Raw genomic sequence first — 26981 nt, 5'->3', positions numbered from 1 at the left:
TTCGGATTATCTTCTCCGTTTTCCCCACTTACATATACGAAATGCCCTTGATATTGAATAAACAATTCTATAACATCAACGAACCGCCTGCTGTCTTTTTCAAATGCTATTAATCCATTATCACTTGGACTGATTTCAGAAAGATCCAAAGACCACTGCACGTCAAATAATTGCATCTCTGCTGACAAAATATAACAGAACACATGCCGTCCAAATTGAGCTGAGTTGTTTTTCATTGAGTCAAGGAGAAATGAAAATAAGGTTACATTTTCATTCAAAGAACGTAGTTTTGATAAGTCTAAATACACTCCCCCACCATAGCCGTTCCCAGCAGAGCACCTGCAAAAAGTGGAATTTTGAACGTAAACACCCATTTTCTCATTACATGCTACAAAAACAGCGCCACCTTTTGAGTCCTCGCTTGTACATTCAACAAAGGTGCAATTCTTTATATGAAATAGTTCGTTGGAAATCATACAATTTTTTATCACAATAATTGAGGATGTGGCTGACAAGCTTTCTTCAAAGAAAGAAGAGGCATGAGAATGCAATTTTAAACATGAACGAGTTGTTTTGACATTTCTGCGAGAAATGCTTTTAAACAACGACGCATTCACAAGGACATTTTCTTTCAAGTATTCAATGAATATTATTGGTACATCAATTAGTTGAAAAGAAGATACTTCAAGATCATGAAACCGGATAATTCCTTCATTTATGCAATTAAAAAGAGGCATCGCTAACTCATAAGGTGATGATTCATCACCTTCCAACGTATTATTTTGATTGAAATTGTTATCAAAAGAATATTCAAATGATGATGTTGGATTCATTACTGAAGAAGATGAGTCTGCTGATGAAATAACACCAGAAAATGGGGATATTGAAATGCTTCTAAACTCCATAACAGTTTTTGAAATACAGATCAGTGACAGATGATTCAAACTGAAAAACGAAATATTAATTTGAAACTTGATATTTGTAAGATATGCAGAGCGAACTTCAAATACATAAAAAGCAGATTGCTCAATATCGAAACCATATCCTTGCCGTTTAAAATAATCTTTTTCAAAAATTTTTGCATTTCCTTCATTTCTATCATCAAATTTCTTGCGTCCTTCATCATTCCATCTGTCTTCATTTCCAATCAAAAATACTACATCAGGACCAGAACCGTTGACCATTACAGTTTGAAAAGAAGTCAGTGCAACAGGAGATTCATGAGAATAAATACCCTGCAAACAACTTACTACGTTTACTGAAATTGGAGTATCGTTGACAAGTGCCGATGAAAGCGTAAAACAAGGAGAATGTCCAGGAAATCCACACATAGAATCGTCTTCTCCACTTTCAGGTGAAACAAGGCGACCAGAATAGGTTGTAATCCACTCGTTTCCTAGTTGAATCGTTTCATTTGGATGTTTAAGAACGATAAAATTATTTTCTGATGTTGTAAACGATTCAGTAAATGGTGAACGATTTTTAGAATAAAGGAACATATCATCTTTGAGAAACATATCTTTAAAATCCTCAAGGTAATTAGAATGAGCGAAGTTTTTTACCAGAAAACACATACTGAAAATTACTGGAATATCAGTCTTTTCATTTAGAGCTCCATTTCCATTAAATATAATCCATGCAATTCCAGAACCAATAAAAGAAGTGCAACGATATGCAGTGATGTTTTTCATTCCGCATAGATAACCTGCTTCCGCAATGTTCCCCGAAGAACTAACATAACAGCCGCCACCAGCTGAATTGCCCCCAGATTTCATAGCTATATGGCATGCCTGAAACCCAACCGCATCAAGCGCAATTCGGATTTCATCACTGGAGTCACTCGTATATTTTGAATCCACTTTGCAGTTCCATATGTATGCAGCCCCTCCTTCTTGGTAACTACTTGAACGTTCAAATTGATTTTGATATAAATGAAGCGATTCTTTAACATTCATAAAGAAAACTGATCCTCCTCCTCCGAAGCGCACACTATTTAATTTAAATGTACAATTTTCAGTTTCTACGACTCCAATGGACGAAGCAAAAATAGATCCTCCATTTGAATAAGCGAAGCATTCATTAAAGTCACAATCCTTCAAAGTCAACTCAGACTTTGGTTGATTTTCAAAAAAAAGTGCACCTCCACATGTGTCAGAATTTTTATCTGTTAATGGTCTTTTGTTGGTAGAACATCCTTGAAATTGATCACTCACAAAAGAATATTTACCACTTCCTTCAAGAATTGAACGATTTGTATATAAAGCATTGAATTCATGAGAGCAGTCAAAATACGAATTATTAAAAGAAAAAAGATACATGGATGAAGAACTGATCGTATGAAATATACTACAATAAAGAGCATCTGGCACAGAACTCCATGAACAACAATTAATGTTACAAACATAATTATTACATTGTTGAAATGAAGTTGATCTCGCTGGAAAACGAGAAATATTCGAAAAAATACTATTATATATTGATAGGCTTGAAACATGTTCTGTATAAATGAATGGAGATTGCGTAGAAATAAAATTTGAAAATCTCGTCGATGAAATAAGTAAAGATAAAGATGAAGCAAATGAATGCAACGATGAAGATGAAATAAGCGGGGAAACTGTATTAACTAATGAATTTGAAACGAAAGAAATATTGTTACAACAAATAAATCCAGAAAAACAAGATAAAAATGATTTTTCGAAAGAATGAGTGTTAAAAACAGTACAAGTTGAAAGATTAACAAGTGAACTCGATAAAATATATATTGCATGATAATTTTGTGGTTGATAAAATCCAAACATCGATGAGCTCAAAGACGAGTTTTTCAAGGACAAAGTTGATAAATATGATGATTGAATTAATGATTCAAAGCATAATGGAAAATAAAAAATAAAAGATATCCATGATGCTATCATTAAAATTGCACTTCAACCCGTTCAACTCAAATTTGCAAATTTTCTAAAATGAATCACTTTTACTTATTAAGGGCAGTCAAGTAAAAAATAAACAAAAAATCAAACTTAAAATTTCAAAGCACTCGCAATCCCGAATAACCTAAGCGTATAATTGCTTCAAGCTCACTCACTTAAAAAAAAAGTTCAATTCTTATTTTAAATTATTCACTTTTTCTTTATTTTTTAATAATTGAAAATTCAAATTGCTTATTGCTGAGTTGATTCTGAAATGTTATTTGTAACATGAGGCGCAATTATTTAGGATGATCCTGAAACAGTTGATAATTCAATTCGGATTGAGAAGGATTAGTTAAATCTGTGCTTGAATTATTTGGACAGGATACACCTTCAACAGATGCATTCATTGTTGTTGACGATAATGACGAAGGGGATGAAGACAACGCTGATGACGTAGAGATAGTTGAAGATGCGGGAGCAGAGGTTTGTTCACTCACAGAAGATGAAGTAGTAGAAGTGATTGCAGATGCTTGCAATGCACTTCCAGGGAAGATGTCAGCCGGCGTCATCTGAGAAGAAGAAGAAGAAGAAGAAGAAGTGCTTGTCGAAGAGCTTGGCGAAGTGGATGGTTGAGCAGAATGAACGACAGGAGCGGCCGGCTGGGGCATCATTCCCCAAGCAACAGGAGCAGGCTGTTGGAAAGAAGGGTTAAACATTTGGCCAGGCTGAGGTGGAGGCTGAGTCATTACGTAAGAGTTCATCGGATATCCATATGCCATTCCTACAGGAAGCGAAGGCATAATATCCCCATGAGGCTTGTCAGGACCAGGGTAGGCCATTGGATAGGGCATCATCCACATGACTCCGTTGCTTCCACCAGAGTTACTCATCATTTGATTCTGACTTGGCCCATATCCCATTGGTGCTGGATAAAACATCGGAGAATTTGTAACTTGCGAAAAGGGATAGCCAGAATAGGGACTGGGCGCATCAACCTTTTTCCTGGAAAATTTATCTCCATTTCCTAGTGTTACGTTTTCATGGCCCGATTCTCTACGATTTTGTCGAAGTCTGAATGATGAAGAAGATTGCTTTTCTTGCTTTGATGATTTTTCTTCTTTCAATTTTAATTTTTCCTTTTTTCTTTGAGCTTTCCATTTTTCTTCTTCTTCATCATCAGAAAATTCCCTTTCGTAATCTGCAATTTCTTCATCATCAACATTTGATGCATCACTTCCTTTTGATCTATCAGGTTGAGCAATAATTTCCATATCAGATGCTGCAAAGATTGGAGTTCCTTTACGAATTGTTATTTCAGGCAATGAGAGCAATTCATTGCTTAAACGTATCGTATAAAATGGCTGAACCACCGGACCAAACACATCTTCAATAAAACCAATTGAACGACGTGTACTTAAACACAATAGACTCCCAGCATCAAGGATATGCTTTGATGTATCCGCCTTAACAACAGCAATTCCCTCAACAACGGACTCTACTTGGCCAATTTCTTCAATAGCTTGTGTTTCATTAATTGTTGGCAACGCAGAAATTTCTGGAGGTTCAGGCTTCAACAAATAAAAACAAATAAATAACATAATTTATCAAGTGCACACAGTTATTTCATGTACACTTTTAATTCCAGTAGCAGACACATCATCAATTTCATCATCTTCTGGAATTCCTTCCTCAACGATCATTCGATCAAGATCCTCTTCTTCGTCATTCGAACTATCACTATCTTCTAATATTTCAATACCGCATTTTGTACTTATTAGCATGCTACTGTTCTCATTTTCTTGAGTGTTTTCATATTGTTCCATTTGTTATAAATAAAGGGGACATTTTATTTTAATATTTTGCAAAGCAAAGATAATCACGATTGTCATCATAATAATTACAAGGAAATTCTGTTTTTTTAATTGAATAATGTAAATCAAGAAATTTCAACAATTATTGGTTTTTCTTTCATGAGAATAATCTGATATCATTTCGTTGGAACTAGACAGAAATGAAATCAGATTGTGAATCTATTGAAAAGATGATGAGAAAAAATGCTTATAATTTTCATTTTGAAAATTCTATTTTCCAAGTTGATCATTGCGTTTTGAACAAAAAAGTGCATGCAATATATTCTTATAAACGTTCCTTTCAAAAAGAATTGATAAAAGCACAAGCATTACATAAAAAAAAAAAGGAAAGAAAATAAAGAAGAAGAAAGAGCTTACAGTTGTTGGATTATTCGAAAGCTTGAAGAGCGTTTAAATTCACTTATTGGAGAAAAAAAAAGTTCGAAGGGGATATAAATTTATAACAATGCATACGATATGTCTGCAACAATTACAGTCTTTGTATTATTGATAAATTGTTCAAAGCAGATTTCAGAGAAGGATTCAAATGTTTTTTCTGAAAAATTATAAATCATAGACAAGACGCACGTTGATTTATTTACAACAATTTTTATGTGATAAAGAACATTCTTTTGATGTAATGCAACGCAATAAGCGCTATAATAAAATAAAACTTTTTCATTATTAAATTTTTATATTCTTCTAAATTATTCAATGTTCTTTCAAAAAATGATGCTTATAATGATTTTCCTGTGCAATAATTTCTCTGAGTTACAGCATTTTCTTTGAAAAATTACTTTTTAAAGCTCAAATAGCATGGTTAAGATATTAATGATAATAAAAAGATTTTATTATTTATTGATCATCTTATTTAAAACAAAAAGCGAATTTTTCTCCTAAAATGGAAAATATAAGGAAGCTTGTGCTATCTAAGCTCAGGCTTCAAAGCATGAATATCGATGCCGCTGGACTGGATCATTTATGCACGTTTTTGAACGATCAAGAAAGTCCTGGAGAGTTATTGACAGATATTCTGGAATATTTAAGCTCTTCGAATACACAACTTTGTAAACTTTCACATATTACAGAAGCAATTGCACATGTTCAACGAACAAAAGATCCTTATCTTATTGTAGACGATGACAGTTTTTTTGATGTTCAAAGCGCTTTTGAAACTCCCTTCGTACACTTTCGCTCGGATATAAAACGATTTGAGTGTGATACAGTTTTCTATAACATGACAAGAAAATAATTACGTATTTATGTGCACTTTTTTTATAAAGAATTTCTCAATTTCACCAAACAATTCTTGGAGATGCATCTTCAAAAAGGGAATATTTTTGTTTGATTTGTGCTTATTTCTTATAATCGATATTCTTTTCTCCTTCTCTTTATAAAAAATACTTTAGTGGAAAGATATTCCATTCTGTATCAAAGGCTGCTAAGAAGTCCAGCTTTTTCTCAAGCAAAAACGAATTCGGGTATTGGAATTAACGCTCATAACAACGAGGTTACAATATCAACATTTCATTATTTTATGATGAAGAAATTTTCCAAATGACAATTTGCTATTTGAATTATCTTGATTTCTAGATTACACCAATTGCTTCTCTTCTTGGAAGCACTGGACGAAAGTTGTTATTTGGGATACTTCGAGAAAATCCAGACCCCACAAGTCAAGTGTCCAGTTTCGTTGAAGAGCAGAACGATCTTCGCCCGATGAAAGAGTTAAATTTGGTGTTGGAAGATCCATCCGGATCAATTCCGCTGAGCTTTGAAAGAATTAGCTATGTGAATGAAGGATTTTTCACTGAAGGTTCTTTTGTCATTGTAGATGGAGAGAAAGTGAGCGACAAAGAAGAAAATGTGGAATTGAGAGGAATGGAGCCAGAAGGTTCGTCTTCAGATGGATTTGGCTTAATGGGAGGAGCTGATGAAAAAGAAGCTGGAACGATGAAAGGAATTCAAAAAGGAATTAAAAAAGGAACATTTCTTGTGAATGGATTGTTTTTTCCACCGACAGAAAAACGGAGTGAAAGTATTGAAGCAAATCCAGAATTGCTCAAAGGTTGGAGAACCAAGGGACTTCAAAAAGGAACAGAAAAGAGTGAAAAACGAGAAAATGCAGATTCAAAAGAAGCACAAAAAGTCCAAAAAGAAAGTCAAGTCAGCTCTTTGGATGCATTTAACGAAACAGTATTTCAATCTTTTTATTAGAATATCTTTTTTGAGTCTTTTATACCATTCATATTTATTCAATGAATTACTAAACTTTTTCATTCATATTTTAGCAACTTGTTCAAGTCCGATCTGCCTCTTCGTCGTTCATTGTCGTTTTAAGCGATGTTTATTTAGATGAGCCTCGCGTTACTCAAAAATTATCTATATTGCTTGATGGATACAACGACAGCGAGAGCATTCCTCCAAAGTACATCGTTCTCATGGGAAATTTTTCCTCTCAATCAGTTATGGCAGTATGCAAATGAGTGATAGAGAAAAGAAGAAAAGATATCGAAGAAATGAAGACAATTAATAAATTAAAAATTTGAAAGTGAATGAAAGGAGAATGTGATAAAAGTGGTGCAAAGAATTGTTCGTTCGAGCTACGGCCATAGTTGGTCATACGCACCGGATCCCTTCAGACCTCCGAAGTTAAGCGGCCAACGCTGGGTTAGTACTTGGATGGGTGACCGCCTGGAAAAACCCAGTGCTGTAGCTTTTTTTTTCTCTATTTCTTTTCTTTTCTTTTCTTTTTTTGTTGTTGTAATTTTTCATTATTTATTATTTTGACGAATTAATTTATCATGATATACATTTTTCTTTTTCTTTTTATTATTAGGGTTCTGACGATGAGGAAAATCTGAAGAAACAATTTGAATATTTAGCTGTTTTGATATCAAAATATACAAATATTGCTCAGAAAACAACATTTGGTATGAAAGACTTATTCAACATTAACCAAAGTTCAATATGAATGCTTTATTTCAATTTTGTTATAAGTTTTTATTCCAGGACCGCGTGATCTTACACCCACCCCATCCATTCTTCCTCGTCGCTCACTCTTTAGTTCACTTTTTGCTCCATTTAAGAAATATAACATCAACTTTATAAATACAACAAATCCATGCAGGTTTGTGAGCGTTTTATAAATGAAGTTGATGGATAAATAAATAGTTTTGTTGTAAAAATCTATTTTTTTCTCATTTTTTTTTTTTTTTGATTTTTTATTTTAATTCGATTTTCATATATTTTTAAATATTAACTTGATTTTGCTTTGTTTTACAAAACATTTCCATAAATGTTTTTATATCTTTTTTTTTCACTTTTCATTTTGACTCTATGCATGACCTTTCACAACAGGATGACAGTGTATGATCAGACAATTCTCTTCTTCAGAGATGACATCACTTCAAAGCTTCGTCGGGTGTGCCACGCATCCGCCTCAATCTCACACCCCCTTTCTCAGTCGCTTTCGCATTCTTCTGACTCTTCTTCTGAGAACCTTCAATTTCAGTTGGAATCTCAATGCTCAATAACAGATAACTCTAATGCCTCTTCATCTTCACAGCCGTCCTCTGCTTCGGTATCAGCATCATCTACGTCATTGGTGACAACCTCATCTTCTTCACAAATTCCAACAGCGTTTGAGATTGAAGAATCAAAAGCTCAACAGGAATTTGTTATCTCACAATTTGTATGCTATTTTCATTTTCATAATCAATTTTTTTAAAAGAAATATTTCTAATAATAATAATAATAATAATAATTGTCTAATTAATTGCAGATGTTGAGAACACTGTTTGACCAAGCAACACTTGCGCCTCTTCCATTTGCACTTCAGCCAATTATGTGGTCTCATGCAGATTCGTTATCTCTTTATCCTCTTCCACATTTCGTATGCTTTTTTTTTGACTTTTCAATTTTAATAGCAAGCTATTTTTTTCCCCTTTCCAATGCTATTTGAAATTTTATTATTTTTCGTTTCATGTGAATTCCACAAGGTTGTAATTGGAGACTCATGGCCAGAATTTAATCTCACGTATCAGGATACAAAGTGTATTAACCCCGGTTCATTTTCACAGGCGTTTAGCTTTTTTGTGTATTACCCTTCAACAGGAGAATGGGAGCCTTCTCAAATTGACTGAGCTTATCCACTTCATTTCTTCAATGAACTTTTCATCTGATTCTTTAGCATTTCATCTGGTCATATCAATATCGATTTTTATTATTTAACTATCGTGAATAAAGAATACGATGGGTTCTTTTTGAAATTTCATGGAACCATTTCTCTATTAAACGCATTTGAAGCACATGAACAATAATATTTTCATTTCCATTTTTTAGCACAAGCTTTCAGTTTCTTATTTTGAAATTAAACAGAAATAACTTCATATTGTGAAATTTCTTCAATATTTTCCAAAAGATTGTGAAATCGAATATATGGTTGCATTCTGAACACATCCTATAAGATTTTTCAAATGTTTTTCTTAAACGCTGATATCTATCATGCAGGCACCATTATTAATTTTTTGCAATTATTCATTTTTGCGTTAAAAAAATAGTGTTTCAAACTGAACATTAAACAAATACTCTAAAAAGCGTAAATTATATATTGTTTATCTGAGAATAAGATAAAGATACAACTTCCTATTAGCATTGTATTACAAGAACTATTTTGTATTTTACTTCTTTCATGACTTCTGGTTTTCGAACATTTTCAAATTCTTATGAAAAAATATCTCAATCATCATCACTACCTTTTGATTTCTCACGGAGCTCTGTTGATAAAAAACTGCCAAGTAATCCGAACAACAGTTTCATTTCTAAACCAAGAAAAACTTCAAGTTTATTACAAACATCCTCCTTTTCAAATGGCATATGCGGTTATTCTTATAACTTTGCAAACACGTGTTTCAGGACAACAACCCAATCTTCTTCGTCGTCTTCAGAACAACTTTCTTCATTTTCATTTTCAAATAAAGATTTCAGAATGCTTCATCGTCCTGTACCAGAAGTGAGAGGTGCTGAGGGAAGCCCTCTCAGGAAAAGCGATAATGAGATTTTATTGACTTCGGAAAGAATTTCAGATATTTCTACCAAATCACCCATGAAATACATAAAAGATGATGAGACATTTCTAACTCGCGAGCATGTTGAACGATTGAGAGTTAATCCTTCAATAGCAGAGCGCAGAAATCAGCTCTATACTGAGCTGCAATTTTTATCTGACATCAAAAAAGAATACGAAAGGATAACTTTCAGAGAGAATCTTAAGAAAAGCGAAAGAAAAGCAAAGAATATGTTAAAGCAAGAAACTGACGAAAATGATTCAGTGGACATATTTTCACCAACAAAAGTTAAAGGTTACAAAAAGGAAAATCGTTGTGAAGTTGATAACATTCTTAATCAATCAACAACTTGTGAAACAGATTGGCCGAAAACTCAACGCAACATTCTAACAAATGATTCAAACTATAAGTTGCAAAACACTCACGATTTAAGCCCTGAATTAGATAATGACTCAATCGACTCATCAGAGATAGACTCACTCCTTGAAGCAAACATCACACGCTGGACGGTGAAGCCCATTCAAGCGCAACTGGTGCCTGGAATTGAAGTGGAAATCAATGGAGAAAGAGTATCATCGGCTGCACAGATGAGCAGAGATGAGTGCATAAGGAAGTGGCAAGCGGAAGATGAAGAGTATGCATTGGCAGCCCCAAATAGCGCAATGGTTCGGACAATGAAGAGCCAAAAGGGTGAATTGCAGGATTCAATTAAAAAGAATAAGATGCAACAAAATCTTGATAACAATTTAACAACATTTTCGCAAGATGCAGAAACGAATGAACAAAACTCATCAATTTATGATCCGTCTTCAAAGGAGATCGGAAAATTGACGAAAAAGCGAAGAGATATTGTACGACAGCAAATAAAAGAGGCATACGCTCACAAGAAACTATTTGGAGAATGGATAAAGAAAGATTGGATTGTGGACGAGAACGAAACAAAAATGTGGGAAGAAGCTGAACAGAAAGCAGAACAAAAAGATTGGGAATTTGAGGAAGAAGACATTTATGTGCTGAAAGACGGTAAAATAGCAAGCAAACTCACATTAGAAGAACTGAAGAGCATGCTGATAAATGCACCTGAACCGACTCATCCAGCGGAGCAAGAAAAGCTTGAGCAGTTGAAGAAGCTGGTTGAGAAACGAGAACGCAGAGCCCAAATGAAGGATGAATGGCAGGGTCTTTCCGACTTGGAACGTCTTCTTATTGCGAATTCTGAGCGATATCAGACAGGTCCAAATAAGGAGCCGCCTCCGCTTTATCACTCAGATTTTTCGACGACCAGCCAAAAGGACATATGCAGAATGGCTTTATCAGAACAAGATCATTCAAAAAAACGATTTCTAAGCAATATGGAGCATCAAGCGTCTCAAGATAATTGCATAGAATATTCCACTAAAGATTCTGTTTTCTTTAATTATCCTTCTTCAGAGCCTTCTTTTTCTCAAAATTCGTCATATCCTTATCAAATTAACTCTAAAATTGATAGCATTTCAACTCAAGAATTGCCTCTCTCATCATCTTTTCAGTTATTTAGTAGTTCACCTCACTTCCCTTTGAAGACTTCAAGTGAATTTCCAAGTATATTCAGCAATTCATTTTGCACTGATGAAACAAACGTGCCTTCCGAAGAAAGAGAAGAACCAACTTCTCCGATACAAGCTCAACTCCCAGATGGATACTCACAATTATTTCTTCAGCCATCTTTCAGCTCTCAAACATCTCGAACAATTCGTCAACACCAGAAATCTAAAAAACAAGCCAATTTGTGCGTTCCTTTCAAAAAATTTCAAGACTCATTGCCCTTTTCAAATTATATTCGATACAAGTTCGACATGTTTAACGCTTATAATCAATACAAAGAAGAAGAGGCGCATTTCATTTTCGACCAATCAGCGCCTTTGGTTGAGGTACCATTGCGAAATCAGCACATCACACTGGACAATGAAGAAAGAGGCAAAGGCTTCCGCGAGCCATACACAGCTGGGCTGTGCAAACGACTCAGGAAATTGGGAATAAAAGAATTCAACCTGATCGATGAGAAAGTGGCGAAGATGGTTGCGGAAGTTATGGAAATACCGCCAATTGTTGATGGCTTTATTTCGCATCCTGTTCGAATTAAGAGAATACGAGGAGTGCAAAATGTTAGTTCTTTTGTGTCTTCCCACTTTCCGTTTTTTCCTGCTGATTCTCTGTCAATTATTAAAGAGTCGGAGATTATTGAATCTTTTGTACGCAATCAAGTCAGTCAGATAAAAACTTTCTATTCTCATCTGTTGAAGCAAATTCGTGCTTATTTGACTAGAGATTTGTTTGAAATACACATTTTGGAATTTCCTTCAATATTTGATCAGGAATAAGTCTCTTGCTGCATTCTTGTGTCAATGCAATTTCTTTTGATTTTTCCAGTTAAAGCGAAAAAAAAGCCTGTTTAATGTTTTCAAATAACTATCATAAATTATCACTCACCCTACTTTTATTTATTACAATGATTGCAAGCAAATTCCTTTAATTTTAGAGTTTCTAAGCGGATTCGATGAAGATGGGATGGTCTGCTTTTCTATTTACTGTTGTCTAATTAAACAAGCAACCGTTAAAAATTTTGATAAAATTCAAAAACAGGAATATGTTAGTGCATGATTATTGAGATGACTTTAGAAATAAAAAGAAGAAAAGATTGTATTATTTTTGAGGTGACATTTTAAATATGACAAAAAAAGATGATGAGAAGTAAAGAAGAGGTAAGAAGAGAGGAGATGAAAGAGAAAAATAGAAATAAGCTTCGCCGTATCTTTGTTCTTTCAGATAAAAGGATCCAAATTGAACGGAAAGAGAGGCTCTACTCGAGAAGCCCAGTTCATTACATACTTAACATGAGTTCTCAACAAAACAAGAAAGAAGCGAGTGAAAAAATAAAGATACAGTAGGCCATTTGCAATTCTCCCACGCACTTAATAACGTGTCGGATGAATAGCAATTCTAAGCGGCGGCCTCTCGCTCTTCTTGGGAGGAGCATAAGGCGAGCCGCCTTCGGCTTTTCCAGCGCTCGGTGATCCGAACGACCTCGACTTCAGCTTATCGCCAGGCTCAACGGCCGGCGCAGCAGCAGCAGCAAACGAAGACCACGTGGTAACAGCATAAGGTGACGTCTTTGTCTTTCTCCTTGTGCTTCCAGCAGTCGCAGGACTAGTTGTCTCATCATCCAGCCCTTCTGCACGCTTTCTGTTCAAGCTCTGTGCTGTCCTAATGCGCTTTGTGGTGTCTGGTGGCAGATAACTCACTTGACCACACATCGCATATGTTGATGACACAGACTTGCCTGAGGCATATTCAGGGTGCACAGGCACTGGCTGCTGCAGGGAGCGCGGCTTGAATCTGCATTCAGGATCGTTCTTGGCCTCGTCCTCGTCTTCTCCTTCAGCTTTCTTTCGCATCACAGCTGCTTCTGTCTCTTTGATCATTCTTCTCTCTTTGGCATCCCATTCTGGATGATGGCGATCAGCCAATGGTGGGAAATCAGATGCATACTGTCTTTTGTGTTTGTACAGAATGTCTCGCTCGTCAAGCTGTGAACGCCCATCGCTGAGTGTTGAGCCCATCATCGTTGATCCTCCAAATGAGCGGCTCTTTGTGCCAGATGGCGATCCTGTTCCAGCCATTGACATTGTGTAACTTTAGAATCAATTTTTTTTTCAATTTTTTGAACAAAGAAATAATAAGATTAAGAACGAATATAAATTAAAATGATTCAATTTTTAAGCAACAAAGCAAAAGCGAACCCCATTCCCCTTCCCATTGATCTCACTTGAGGTGGTGCCTCCATGTCTGGAGTGATAAAAATGGTATCAGGATATGCACGCTCAACAGTATTAGCCATAACTCTTCCTTCATAAAATGATTTTGGATCATGCGTCCTCTTTGGAGGTGAAAGTCCACGAACACGAAAGTTTGGAATGATGCCTGTTCGGGAGGGCGAGTCTCCAAAAGGTGCTTCTTCAATGTGTTTGTCAGATTTCTTTGGAAGTGTTCCCATCAATCGTTGCTTGTGCAATGGGAACAAATCTGCATATTGAAGCGATCTCTGGAAAAATCGCTGCTGCTCTGTGGGTTTTTGTGGGGAAGGAGGTTTTGGCTTCTCATAAAAGGTGTCTGTTAATCGAAACTTTTCAGGTCGGGGTGGTGATGTTGGATTTTGCATATGTTCCTGAAATGAACGAGTTGACATATTCGCAACTAAAAGAATAAGCAGTATTATTAATCGAAAATATTTATAAATCCAATCAAAAATTCAGAAAAATATTATTTTCTGCCAAATGAAACAAATTTTGAAAATGCTCTACAAACGTTCTTGATAACGCGTTTGACGTGATTTTCGTGTTTCTCCCATTTCTCTCATTTGGCCATCTCCTGTCATCGAAGGTTGAGTGGCTTTAATTTTATGGAAAATCATTGTTAATAAAATATAACAACCGAAAAAGAAACGCTCATTCCGAACTGTGAATAACTATAATTAATTCAAACTTGATTTAAAAGTGTCATATCCAGAAGTAAAGCCATAAGTCGGTTGATAACCGCCGCAATCTTCTGCTTCGTCACAATAGCTATAACATTTTAATGGCATAAAAATAAAAATATAAAAATGATATTTATTAATGAAATATCGATTAACAATTGAATAATACCCTGCGCAGCTCATCAAATGGAGATAAAACGGTTAATGATAAAAAGATTTAAGAAATGGTTTGTGATCAGATTTGCATTTTTCAATCACATTTATATTCATTACCTTTTGAATTGTTAATGTGTATGATCCTATCCACAATTAACAGAGAAAATGAATATGAACGAATTTATGTATTTAAATTGAGTTAATTAATTATTTCAAAAAATATAATTATTGTTTAATCCGAAAATATTGTCATCCTCAGATTTTAATGATATTTTGTCTTTAATTCAAAAATGTGTTGAACATTTATGTTATGTTGTAGTCGCATGTCGGAAGAAGATGGCTTTTGAAATAAAACTATGAAAAATTATTGTGATCCAAAAACCACAAAAAAATTTTTTTAAATAGGGTGATAATTTTTGAAGTCATATTTATTCTTTAAAAATTTTCGGTTAGAAATTTTCTTTTGAATGTTTAACAATGAACACTGAAAAGTGAAATGGACTTTGAGAAGCTTCAACATCTGTATTTGAGCAAAAATATTTGTTTTTGAAACAAATGTGTTGAATTTAGCATTTGAATGCAAAATCACTTCCCAATGATAAACAACCTTTTAAAAATGAACACCCCGAAAAAAGTCATGACTTCAAAAATAATCACCCATTTTAATGAAAAAAGTTGGATGAAAAATTAAAATGATGTGAAATAATCATCAATAGTCATTTTTAGGATTCATAATCAGATGCACTTTCACCATCTCCTTCTCCATTGTTTCTTTCAGATTCAGTTTTCTCTTCTTCAACTTTCACTCACAAAACATCGTCAGTATCAGCAATTTCTTTAGATTCATCTTCTTCAATAAAATTTTCCTCTTTTTCTTTTTCATCATTATCATAATTTTCCACGCAAATATGCTTAACGAGATAAGAAAAAGTGATGTTTAATGAAGAATCTACTAAATAAAGAAATAGATAATAAAACATCAATTGAATGAGAGTTCCAATAGATGGAAAAGAATAACGCAAATGATCCCACAACCCATCAATTGTATCGGTATATGCCCGTGAATTCTTTATAAAGAATTGCCTTTTGTGGTTAACATTTAAATACTTGTTTCCCAGAGATTCCAAAATGTCTCACGCTCTCCACTCATCCAACAAAATTTTTGTTCTTTCCCTTATGTTCTTCTGTAGAAAAAGAATGAATGTTTCCATTTTTTTTAATTTTGGTTACAAAAAAGTGAATCTTCCTGTTGCTTCTCCATCCTCTTTCCTCTCCACACCTTTCCACATCCAAGTTTGTTTCTTATTTCTTCCACGATGAGATTTTCTTTTCCTTTGTATTGCTTAATCAATTTCCTCAATTTTTCCTTCTCCTACAATAGACACCTGCATATAATTCCACATATCAGTGTCTGAATTCCTGATAACAATTCCCCTATAGCTCTCTATGTCTTTATTGATTAATAGTAATGTTGCAATTGTTTAATGAGGAATTTTCAGTCAATAAAACATGCAAATTAGAAGAGTGAGACCCAATTCAATTTTTGTTTTGCTGAATTTCGTATCGCAAAGCACACTAGTTTTTGTCTTGCACGTCGAACAGGCAAAATATCTGTATTTTCCATTTTTGTGTGTATGTTTGAAGACTCTATGCTTGCTGCACATCGGAATGCGATCACTGATGATATTATTAATGAACCAATCCCATGCCTTATCATCATTATTTAACAAACGATCGAGCTCTGATATTTCATCTTTTTTGATGAGCTAGACATCACGCGCCATGAGATCAACTTTGGTCAGAACACAAAAAAATGAAAAATAATAAAAATATTTTGGGAATATTTAATTTTTTGAAATGAATTTCCGAAATATAAAAAGAATTTATTTATTGTTGTTATATGTGTTGAAAAGACAAAATAGACACAAATCTGCTAATTTTGAAGATGACGATATCATTGGATCAAACAGAGAATTTTTTTTATTTGATTTTTTTTTCTCAAAAAAGCTAAAATAAATCAAGAAGTTTTGTTTTATTTTCTTGTTGGATAGAAAAGGCATTGCATTTGGCGAAAAAAAAAAAAAAAAAAAAAAAAAAAAAAAAAAAAAAAAAAAAAAAAAAAAAAAAAAAGTAAAAAATTCATTAAAACAAATACTTGAAATACAAATATATAAAAAATGATGAATATATATGTTTGTGAAGTACATCAATTCTGAAAATAACACAACTGTGGAATGAAAAAAGGCAGAGCAAGAAAAATGACTGATTAATAAATTTCAACAGGCTTTTCAAAAATAAGATTCACAAAGAAATTCAAAACAAACTGGTGAATGATGTGAATAAACAAAAAACAGATGATAAAAATTATGAAAGTTGTTGGATAATGAACAAAAAGCTTGATATCACACAAAAAATCTGATTCTTTCAAATGAAACAATTTCACATGAATTACAAACAGAAAAAAATTGACAAACAGAATAAATGCAAATACAAATGCAAACAAAAGTGAATGCACAGCAGCGGAAGATGCTGCTGATTTCACAAATAAAAACACAAAACAGGGAGATACAAAAATCTTTCAAAGAATAAGGATTTCAAAAAGTCTTCATTTCCTTTTTCCATTTCCTTCTCAGCTCAATTGAGTGCTTTTCGAATTGTTTGACTGATTATCATCTGATGGATTCTTTGTTTGAGCTGATTTCTTCCTCTTTTTCCCCTTGTTTTCGCTCATCTGTCTGTTGCGCTTATCTGGCAGCTTCCATCTTGCTCTGAGTCTTCGATATATATCACTGCATCTGACATCGTGAGCATCACTGCCCCTTCCGGAAATCGCTGGATGAACTCGCGCTTCAGACCTTGAAGAGACAGCCGCTTTTCAGACTCTGATGACAGGCACGACAGAATCATGGGAAACAGCATCGACTCTTCTGCTTCCTTCATGCTTGGCCTCTCTCCATTCACGATCTTCTGCCCTGCCACCTCTGCCTCATAATCTCCAAACGGGATTTGAAGGGTCAGACACTCCCACAGCATCATCCCAATCGAGAATGACACTGACTCCTTTGTTGCTCCCATCTTCTTGTTCATCAGCAGCTCTGGCGCCTTCCATCTCAGGCACTCTTTTTTGAAACTATCTTCATCCTCAAATGCTGATGAGGGAAGGGAGTCATCATCATCACTGGCAGATGTCACAACAGTTGATGATGATATGGAGGATGAATCTGAATCATCATCTGACAATAAGTCTGAATGCATAACAATGCAGATCACCATGTGCTCGGAGAAAAGAACAATGTGAGGGCTCAGATTGGAAAGAGATTGGAGTGGGTTTTCCATTTCATCAAACGAATGGAGAGCGAGATTGGCCACCCAGAACAGGATCTGTGCAGCTGTTTGCTCTCTTTCTTTCAATGTTCCTATTGCCATCTCTTTTGTCTTGTTCAGCCCATGCAAAAGCATGAACAGCGAATCCCTCAGATCCACAATCAATTTCTCATGTGGAGATGAGCAGGCCATTGCATCCACCAAGTTCGACATTGATGAGGTGGTTGGGCACAAATCCTCCCCTCGAACAAATGATGATTCTGAGTCAGTTGAACATGTTGAAGAAATGGATGGAGAAGGAGTCTGTTTTCTAATTTCCTCTTCCTCAACCTTCTCCAATGCCCATTCAGAAATTTTGTCTGAATCTTTTCCCAATATGTATTCAGTGGAGCCACTCTCACTCAACAAATGCTCTGATGACTCTGAATGTTCCATGTTCGTATCATACACTCTCTTCTTCATCCTTTCTTCATTCTTCTTCTCTGCCTCTCTCTCTGCTCTCCTCCATTGCTCTTCAGGTGACATCTCCATCGTCACCATCTCAATCAGCTTCGGATCCTTTTTCACTGTGTCATTCACAATCTCTCTCAGATCTTTGTTCTCATTCTTTGCCTTCCTCCATCGAACAACAAACAAAATAAATCCAATCAGAACGATCAAAAATAATATTGCCAACACAATAACAATTAACAACCAATAAGACTTTCCTTCTTTTCCTCCTTCAGAAATCCTTTCGTCTCCATTTGCCTTGGGTGCACTTCTGTTCTTCAGAATGAAAGACTCAGTGGCAGAGGGAGCATCAGCATTGCCAAACAGAATGCTCACTCTCACCTCTGCCTCTTCTCCTGCCTCTGTTATCATTTCATTTGGCAGTCTCCCTTCAACTTCTGTCTCTGAAGCATATCCGCTCTCATCAAACAAAAACTTTTCGATCTGCTTTTCATCGCCCATCTGTTTCACAACCATGAATGACAATTTGCAAGGGAGAAGCAGCTTCCCTTTGAACACAACCTCCACTTCTTCTCCTTCTTCCCTTGTTTCAACACCCTCCAACACTGGAATGAAAAATGATGATGCTCTTTCAGAAACAATTCCTTCAATTAGACATCCATCATTCAAAAACCAAAGAGATGGATTTGGCAAAACCCCATCTCCACCTTTCAAACTGGAAATAGACAGCGAAGAAGAATCAGAACAGATGATGTTTCTTCGAAGAGAAGGATATTTTTCAATGAAAGGATTATTATTTGCCATCATTCCCATCTCAATAACAGCCTTTCCTCCTTTTATCGATATTCCTCCTTTCGATGAATTTTCCATCCTTATTTCTTTTGTATGTGTATTGGAGTTTTCTAGGTGAACAAGTGATCCATTCCATGTGCATATCTCATCAAATACATTATTTCTCTCATTCTTGCTCTCTTTTGCAAGAACTCCAATTAATCGACACGAATCCATCAAAATATCCTTCGCATTTTTCATCTCCATCATGCTTCCTTTGCTTGACAGAGAATAACAGTTTGAACAGGAACAATTTGAAAGAGAAATTTGAGCAGATGATGAGGAAGCGGAAAGAATAGAAGCTCCTTCTGAATTCCTCGAGCAGTTCTTGAATGAGGAGCTTCCAATCGAGACACTTCCTGAAGTTGAGCTACCAATCGAAATGATGCAACCTTCTGACAATTTCACTCCATCTGCATCAATATCATTCAGCACAACACTTCCACATTGTCCAATCTCAACAACATTTCTTGTTGATTCAATCTGTTCCAGCTTCATATTTGTCATCGAAATCTCTTCCCCACAAAACTGAAAGAATGGCTTCTTGAATGAAAGCATTGATATTGAACAGTTGTCAACATGCAGAATCCCTTTTGCAATGCTCAGCAAGGTCGAGTTGAGAACAACAACAAGTTGATTGTTGTTTGACCCTCCAACAGAAGAGAAGTCAACAAATGAAAGAGAAAGCTGGCCACTTGCTTCATGAATGAGAGAACTGCCTGAATATGAAAATGACTGGTCAAAGTTGAATTTCACACTCTCAATCCTGACTTTCTCAGAGGTTGTGATAAGACCGCCCTCATTGCCAGAAATTGTTGGGTTCAGATGCACCAAAGCAGTTGAGGGAGACTCAAGTGAGCGGATGATCACATCATGCACATCACATTCCCCATTGATGATCGTCTCTTCCGAGATCAACAGCTGAGAATATGATGAAGGAATGATGTGTTGAACTCCAACATCCAATGAATGGCAAGGCATTTTGAGTTCTCCACACTGCTTGCTGTCTCCGTGGTTGCCTGTTGCTGAAGAGGAGACAAATATCGTCTCACTCTGATATTTCACAACCCTCAGCAGAAGATCTTCTTCCCCAACAAACGAGTCTGTTATGGCACCCCACATCGCGAGCTCCTTCACAAATGGTGTTCTGAAATCCAACAAGAACTGCTCATCAACTATCTGATTTTCGATTGAATGGCATCGAACATACACATCTCTCCCTCTCAATGCAGAGTTGTCTCTGAACGTGATATTCGACAACACAAACTTCAGAGGCTGCTCAACTGTTGAAGTGCATTCCAGAAACAGCCACCCGCCTCTTCCTGTGGTGGAGCAGAAGCACTCTGAAATAGTGCAAAATGAGCAGTCAAACTTTCCTCCCTCATTCAGCACACAAAACATCCCTCCTCCCTTTCCACACCTTGTTCCTCCACACTTCTTCATTGTTGTGTTTCGAATCACCATTTTCAATGGCTTATCAACATTGTTATTTCGGATGATGGGAATATCATCGGTTGTGTTCTGGGTGATTTCTTCGAATATGCTCCACTCAATAACAACATCTTGTTCTTCTTCATTTTTTTCTCTCCCTGAACTCTTTGATATCCTCAATCCACTTGAACCTTCCAGCTCAACATTCTTCATTGTCAAGTTCTTAATGTTCAAAATCGTTGAAGATAACACAGAAATAACATCCTTTGAAAAGCTAAGTGATTGAATCTTCACAAATTCCAATTTGACTGTGCCTCCTTCTGCATTGACCAACCCAAAGCTTATTATTTCTTCTCCACTTTCTTCATTTTTTGTGAATAAGCAGTCTTTCAGAGTCAATAATCCATTGCTTGATCTAATATGCAACAAAACATCAACTCCACTTGTGAAGGATGATGGAATCACAAACATAATCAGTTCAAAATTGGTAATTCCAGAAATCTTCATTGCAGTTCCTTCTGCTCCTTCAAGCGATGAGAGGCACTCTAAAGAGCACATTCCTGTGTTGTTTGAGATTATTGAAAACCCACTAATCTCAACACTCTTCTGAAGAATCGCCTTCCCAATTATGTTCATATTCCTTTCATTTCCCTCAGGCAATCGATTCAATGAATAATCAATTGACAGGCATGGATAATCTGAGAATCCACATGCACCCATGTCTCTTCCTTCACCCCCAACAAATATCTCTGAGCCAAGTGCGAACCAGAAATACACCAGTGGAACGGCATTTGTTGCATCGCTCCCATCAAAGCCTCTCATCGAATCCAACGAAATATCTGACAGATGACCAGACACAAATGGAAGAGAGGTGTTTGTGATGCTCTTTGTCAAGTTGGATGACTCAACAAACAGATCTTTTCCATATTTCGCAACATTTGGTTTGTTTGTATCAAAAACAGGAGATGAAATCACAAACGAAGAATAATCATCAATCAACTTCAGTGCCGTTCCTCCTCCAAACCCAGTTTTCCCTTCTTCTTCAGCTGGTGCAGTGCATCCAGTGAATGTGCATGAAACAATATTCATTTGAATATTCCCTTTCAACTGCGCATTGATTGCACCTCCTCTGCCTCCATCAGCCAGCACAGAGCATTCATCAAAATCACATTCTTCAATATTTATTTGTGTGTTTGTATTTTCATCATTGCTGTTATCGATGCTCACACAGCCTCCGCTTCTAGCTGCTCTTTCTATTTCTGAAAAAGTGCAGTTCGTCATATTCAACCACTGAGTGCTCATCAACTCTGTGTTTGTTCCGCTTCCACACAATGAGATCAATGGATTTCCATTCAAAGTGATTGAAGAAGCTGAAAACGAGTCAATAGCCAATGTCCCAGACTCAAAAGATAAGAATAGCAATGCCAATTCAGATGAATGGTCTTGAAGGGAAAGAGAACAATGAGACAAAGTCAGTTGTGAAGATGAAGAAATAAAAGTTGAATGTGATGAAAGAGAAGGAAGAGAGAATATCAACTTTGAAAAGATTGTTTCAACATTTGCTGTTATCATCGCTGAGTTTAATGGTGAGCTTGCATCAGAGACTGTCCAGCCACTCAGCTCATCATTTCCTCTGATTTCATGTTTTTGTTCAGAAAATACCAATTCATCACTCATCATAATCATTCCACTCACAACAATCTTCTTTTCCTCTTCTTGTCTTGTCAAAGAATGACTCAGTGTTAGACAGGGAAACTCAGGAAACCCACAGAGAGAGTGATTGAATGCATCAATATTGCTCACAAAGATCTCTTCTGGCAAAGGAATCAGATAAGCACACAAAGGAATTGGAATCGTTTCATCACCATTGTGGAATCCCCGAATTTTGTTTATCGTTTCTAACGAAGCAGTCAACGAAGCGATTTTCCTACTTTTTGCTGTTGACTCCAAGTTGATCGAGTCAACAAAAATGTCACTTCCCCATTTGGCTCTGTTCCCTTCAAATGCTGATGAAATTTGAAAGTTTGCATTTATATCTCTCACTTTCAGTCCAATCCCTCCTCCTCTCCCTTGAGTAGTCGAGGCATAACAGTTCTTCACAACGCCTCCATTCATCGTCAATGAACCAACATTCCCCATTTCAACCATCATCCATCCTCCAAACTCAGAGTATTCACTCCCACACCCATCAATTGTGCATCCTTCAAGAGTTATTGAATGTGACCCTTCACCCACAATCATCAGCGATGATCCTGCTGTTGTTCTTGCAATGTTGCTGAATGTGCTGTTGTCCAGAGACAATGAAACAGACGATCCTTGAGAAAATGAGATCACACTTGTGGTGCTGAATGTTTGTGACCATCTCACATCTTTCATCTTCAAACTTCCCCCTTCCATCTTCACAAGTGAGTTCTGAATGCTCCTCTCTTCTGAATGAGTAGCATCCATCGAAATGTTCATTCTCTCCAAATTGATCCCTCCAGCCCCTTGAACCTCAAACAATCTGCTTCTTCGATTATTTTCAATTGACGAATTGTGAATCACAGACAAATCGCTCGCACTCAATTCCCCTGCTCCAACACAAAACAGATTCAGTCCATTTGCCTCAAACTTTGTTTCAACAGCTGAGCCAGATGGCGAAACTCCATTCACAGAGATCGTTTTCTCCCCAATATCAACTCCTTTTCCTTCCACAACTGTTCCACTCAGCACCTTGATTTCCTCCACAAACCCCACAATCATTTGGGAAAGACAATGGCTGATTGTGAGGCATGCACAGCTTTCATTCAATCCACAGCTGAATGTGTCCTTTGCATTTGTCTGATTTTGAGTTGAAGCAACAAATCTGCATTTTCCTCCTTCATTGGGAAGCCAATCACTTTTATCTCCGCCTGCATAATATCGGACTCCTTCTGTTCTTGTTGAATAGCACCAAACAAGTTGAGAATCAGTCGAGTTATCTGAAATATAAATATCATTTCCATATGGTGCTGTGTTATTATGAAAAAAGCAAAACCAAAGCAAACTTCCTCCAAAACTCAATACCCTCATAGCGACACCACCACCGTGATAATTTGAGCGGCAATCTTGAAATAAACAGTTTTTTGTAACGAATTTATCAACTGGATTCCAATTAATAAATGCTCCGCCATCTGTGCTGCTTGGATGATGTCCACTGCAATTCATGAATGAACAGTCCAAAACACAATCTTTTGTTTTTGTTGCCTTTGAACTCCAGATTCCAAGTCCACCTCCATCATCTCTCGACCATCCATCTTTGAAAAAGCAATTTTCAACAAATACTTGTTTTGCAATTCCATCAATTTCTGCACCTGCACCACCAAAATAGCTTGATGCAACACAATAGCACTCAATAAATGTGGAATGCTTCACTGTGCATTCAGCAATGTTTAATGCAAAAATACCTCCACCTCTTGTTGAAGTTGCATTGCACTTCACAAATGATGAATTCTCAACAGTCAGCGTAGCATTCGAATTGCCATGCACATACAGTGCCCCTCCACATGGAGCTGAGCATTCATTCCATTCAGCATTCTTATATGTCTGTGTCTCAGTTGTTGAATTTCTTTCTGTGTTTCCCACTCTCCAATCCACTCTTTCGTTGTGGAGGAATGTGCAATTGTTGCTGGAAAAGATAGCAGATCCTTCTGTTCCACTCACAATCCCTCCCTCCAGCACATTCATCGATCTTTCAACTTGGCAATCTTCCATTGAACTCATTTTCATCATTGTCACTTTTCCAATCAGCATTTCATCTGTTTCCATGAATTTCATTGTGATGTTTGAAAAAGCACAGTTTTTGATTCCTTCAAATGACCCTTCTCCATTTCTCAAAATGCTTCCACTCCCACAAAACACAATGTTCTTCCACTCACTGTTTCTCACAAGCAACGACGCATCTTCTCCTTCCATCATCACAAGACTTTTCATCAACTCACAAATGTTATTTCCTTTTTCGATGTTCAAAGTGGTGTTCGTCATTTCGCATGTTCCTTCATTGAAGACAAAATATCCATCGAAACCTCTTTTTCTCATCAACAAGCAGTCATCAAGGAGCAGGAATGATTTTGCTCCAATATCAAATGTCATGTTATCATATTCCTTTTCCAGCATTATTTCCTTCAATTCGACTGAAGAATTGTGTATTTCGCAGAACAGTCGAACAACACTTCCCTGCTCCAAAATATGACTTTCAGACTGAGCAGGAATGTGATAAAAAAGATGTCCATTCCTTTGTGCATCACTTGAATCTGTGCCACAAAAGGTGAAATACAAGCACTCAGCCAAAATAAAAAGAATCATTATCATAAGAAATTATTATGGGTCATTATTTACCATATTTTTATTTAATTCAAAGATTATTTTGAACTTTTGTAATAATAGATTATTCCTGCCTTTCTTTCATTTGTAAAATCGATGATCATTCCAATTATTCTATCTTGAAATAGTTTTTTCATTTAGCTGAAAAAGATTGGTTTTTTCTTTTTCACCACTATTGAATCACTTTGATTTTCATTTATTCTGTCCGAATGAGGAACATCAACATTTTGAAGTCATTTCTAACGATGTATTCTTCAATGTGCAATTATCTATCGATGAAACGAAGAATAGCAATTTAAAAAGATGTTTTCGTTGGAAATATTTAAAAAATGAAATTGGAATAAAAAAAGAACAATACTTTTACAAACTTTGAATGTTCAAAGAGAGGTCTTTATTCGTTTGATAGGTGCATTTGATTTTCATCAATTATTCCATCACTTCAAAACCGTCCTTGTTTCAAAAACTTCATTTCAAATTCCTTTAAAAGTCATTTTTTCCTTTTTTCTCTCTTTCTTTTCTTTCATTTTTTCATTCGCTATTTCTGAATCTTCATAATTTCTTCTGAGTTGTTTTGTCAAATTTATTTCAATTATCTTCACTTTTTCCATTTTCTTTTGTCGCTCATGCTTCATCTTCAAAGCATTCAACTTTTCCAAAAAAAAAAAAATACTTCCCAATCATCAATGGTCTTCCTTCCAGTGCAGCGCAAATCTTTCATTTTTGATGTGTTTTCTTCTTCCAATCCTCCTTCATGATTCTTTGTTTATGATTGTTTTGCAATATCTTGGAAAACATCTCATTTCGAGCTTTCGTTTCTTTTTTCGCAAAATAGTCATCGTTCATCAATGAATCTTTTAGAAAGAAAAAAGAATTGCCCAACGGCATTGTCTCAAATTCTTCGTCATTTTTCCTGAAATCTTTTTTTCTCTTGATTCTTTTGACAATAATTTCAAATTTTTTCATTAGAAACGAAGAACAGATGAATCTATGAAGCAAAGAATAAAATAATAAAAAAACCTTCAATTTTGTTTGTGCAGCGATCGTTGCCAATGAGTTATGAATTTTACATTAGGTTTTTGAGTCAAAGGCATCCTTTATCATTGCGTCCCACTTTTCCAAGCGAACTTTGTCCATGGATGCAAATCATCATTGAAAAGACGCATGGCCAGAAAATTAATCCGTTTTATTTGCTTAGCGCTTTGGGTCTATCTCAATAAACGTTGTTTGTTCAAAAAAACTCCATAAAACTGAACTGCTAATATTTCAGATAAAATTGAGTATTGTCTTGAAAACAAAAAAGGAATATAAGATTCAAATTGAATAAAGACTATTTGGCTTTTCATGCCTTCAAAATCATCCATTTCCTGTTAACAAAAAACATCTGACAGAGACCGAATAAAACTCTTTTGCATACGAAGAAGATCATGATTAAAATATTGTTTTGCTTTTTAGTTGCATTTGTGCAACTCAACTTTGCCATAAAACTGACAAAAGTAGAAAATATTAAATGCAGGAAAATAAATTAAATTATGGGCTAATTGAAAAACGAAAATTTTTCATAAAAGCAACCCATTTGGTTTTATCAATTTTTATTTTGTAAAAATAAATGGAATTTGTTTATCTATTCAATTGAGAGAGAAATTTTATTTTTTGATGAATAGAATGTTTAAAGGAACATAATTTTGATATAGCTTCAGTTTTTGAATCAGAAGTTTTATAAAAAAGTTCTCATAAAATATGGATGATTGTTTTTGAAACCATAACTATTTTCAAGATGTTCATTTTTCAAATGGGAAGAAATTTTTTGTTTAACGAATTTTGTTCCACACTTAACTCAAAAATATTTTTAAGATTTAACATATTTTTTTTTTTTTTACATAGGAATAAAAGACTTATTATGAAAGGTTGAAAAAGTGAGGAATAAATCGTTGTTTTTTTCATAAAGAAAGAATTTTCCTCATATCATCGTATCATGCAATAATGTTAATGTTAATAATGAACATGTAAATAACAAAAAAAATCACATATTTTTTTAAGGTTGGAATGTTTTTTGCCCAATTATTCCACCATTCTCAAAAGATTTGAATCGAAGTGAGATTTCCACTTT

The 26981-nt window shown here is 35.5% G+C and overlaps 5 protein-coding genes across 5 annotated transcripts; 2 read left to right on the top strand and 3 right to left on the bottom strand.

Moving 5' to 3' along the window:
- Positions 1-2951: 2951 nt before the first annotated feature.
- Positions 2952-4743, bottom strand: MONOS_11097 (putative H/ACA ribonucleoprotein complex non-core subunit). Its single transcript, XM_067863600.1, has 2 exons — positions 4526-4743; positions 2952-4477 (listed from the first exon to the last, which is right to left on the bottom strand). The coding sequence occupies exons 1-2, from the start codon at positions 4730-4732 to the stop codon at positions 3206-3208; spliced, it is 1479 nt and encodes a 492-aa protein (XP_067729935.1). The 5' UTR covers positions 4733-4743; the 3' UTR covers positions 2952-3205.
- Positions 4744-5708: 965 nt separating this feature from the next.
- MONOS_11098 (DNA polymerase epsilon subunit 2) lies at positions 5709-9101 on the top strand (the record flags this gene model as incomplete). Its single annotated transcript, XM_067863601.1, has 10 exons — positions 5709-5974; positions 6043-6101; positions 6169-6269; positions 6353-6955; positions 7051-7233; positions 7599-7692; positions 7760-7889; positions 8120-8453; positions 8544-8654; positions 8761-9101. 10 exons carry the CDS (start codon positions 5709-5711, stop codon positions 8902-8904), a joined length of 2025 nt encoding a protein of 674 aa, XP_067729934.1. The 3' UTR covers positions 8905-9101.
- Positions 9102-9452: 351 nt separating this feature from the next.
- MONOS_11099 (uncharacterized protein) lies at positions 9453-12188 on the top strand (the record flags this gene model as incomplete). The annotated part of the gene is made up of 1 exon (XM_067863602.1): positions 9453-12188. The coding sequence occupies one exon, from the start codon at positions 9453-9455 to the stop codon at positions 12186-12188; it is 2736 nt and encodes a 911-aa protein (XP_067729933.1).
- A 251-nt stretch (positions 12189-12439) lies between these two features.
- Positions 12440-14567, bottom strand: MONOS_11100 (uncharacterized protein). Its single transcript, XM_067863606.1, has 5 exons — positions 14511-14567; positions 14350-14429; positions 14173-14256; positions 13608-14061; positions 12440-13500 (listed from the first exon to the last, which is right to left on the bottom strand). Exons 1-5 carry the CDS (start codon positions 14522-14524, stop codon positions 12780-12782), a joined length of 1353 nt encoding a protein of 450 aa, XP_067729932.1. The 5' UTR covers positions 14525-14567; the 3' UTR covers positions 12440-12779.
- A 2657-nt stretch (positions 14568-17224) lies between these two features.
- MONOS_11101 (uncharacterized protein) lies at positions 17225-24856 on the bottom strand (the record flags this gene model as incomplete). The annotated part of the gene is made up of 2 exons (XM_067863607.1): positions 17225-18915; positions 18988-24856. The coding sequence occupies 2 exons, from the start codon at positions 24854-24856 to the stop codon at positions 17225-17227; spliced, it is 7560 nt and encodes a 2519-aa protein (XP_067729931.1).
- Positions 24857-26981: the final 2125 nt, after the last annotated feature.

The sequence above is a fragment of the Monocercomonoides exilis genome (genome assembly GCF_001643675.1).
Source record: "Monocercomonoides exilis strain PA203 chromosome Unknown scaffold15-1837935, whole genome shotgun sequence".
NCBI lineage: Eukaryota > Preaxostyla > Oxymonadida > Polymastigidae > Monocercomonoides > Monocercomonoides exilis.
This window is presented reverse-complemented; position numbering and strand designations above follow the sequence as displayed.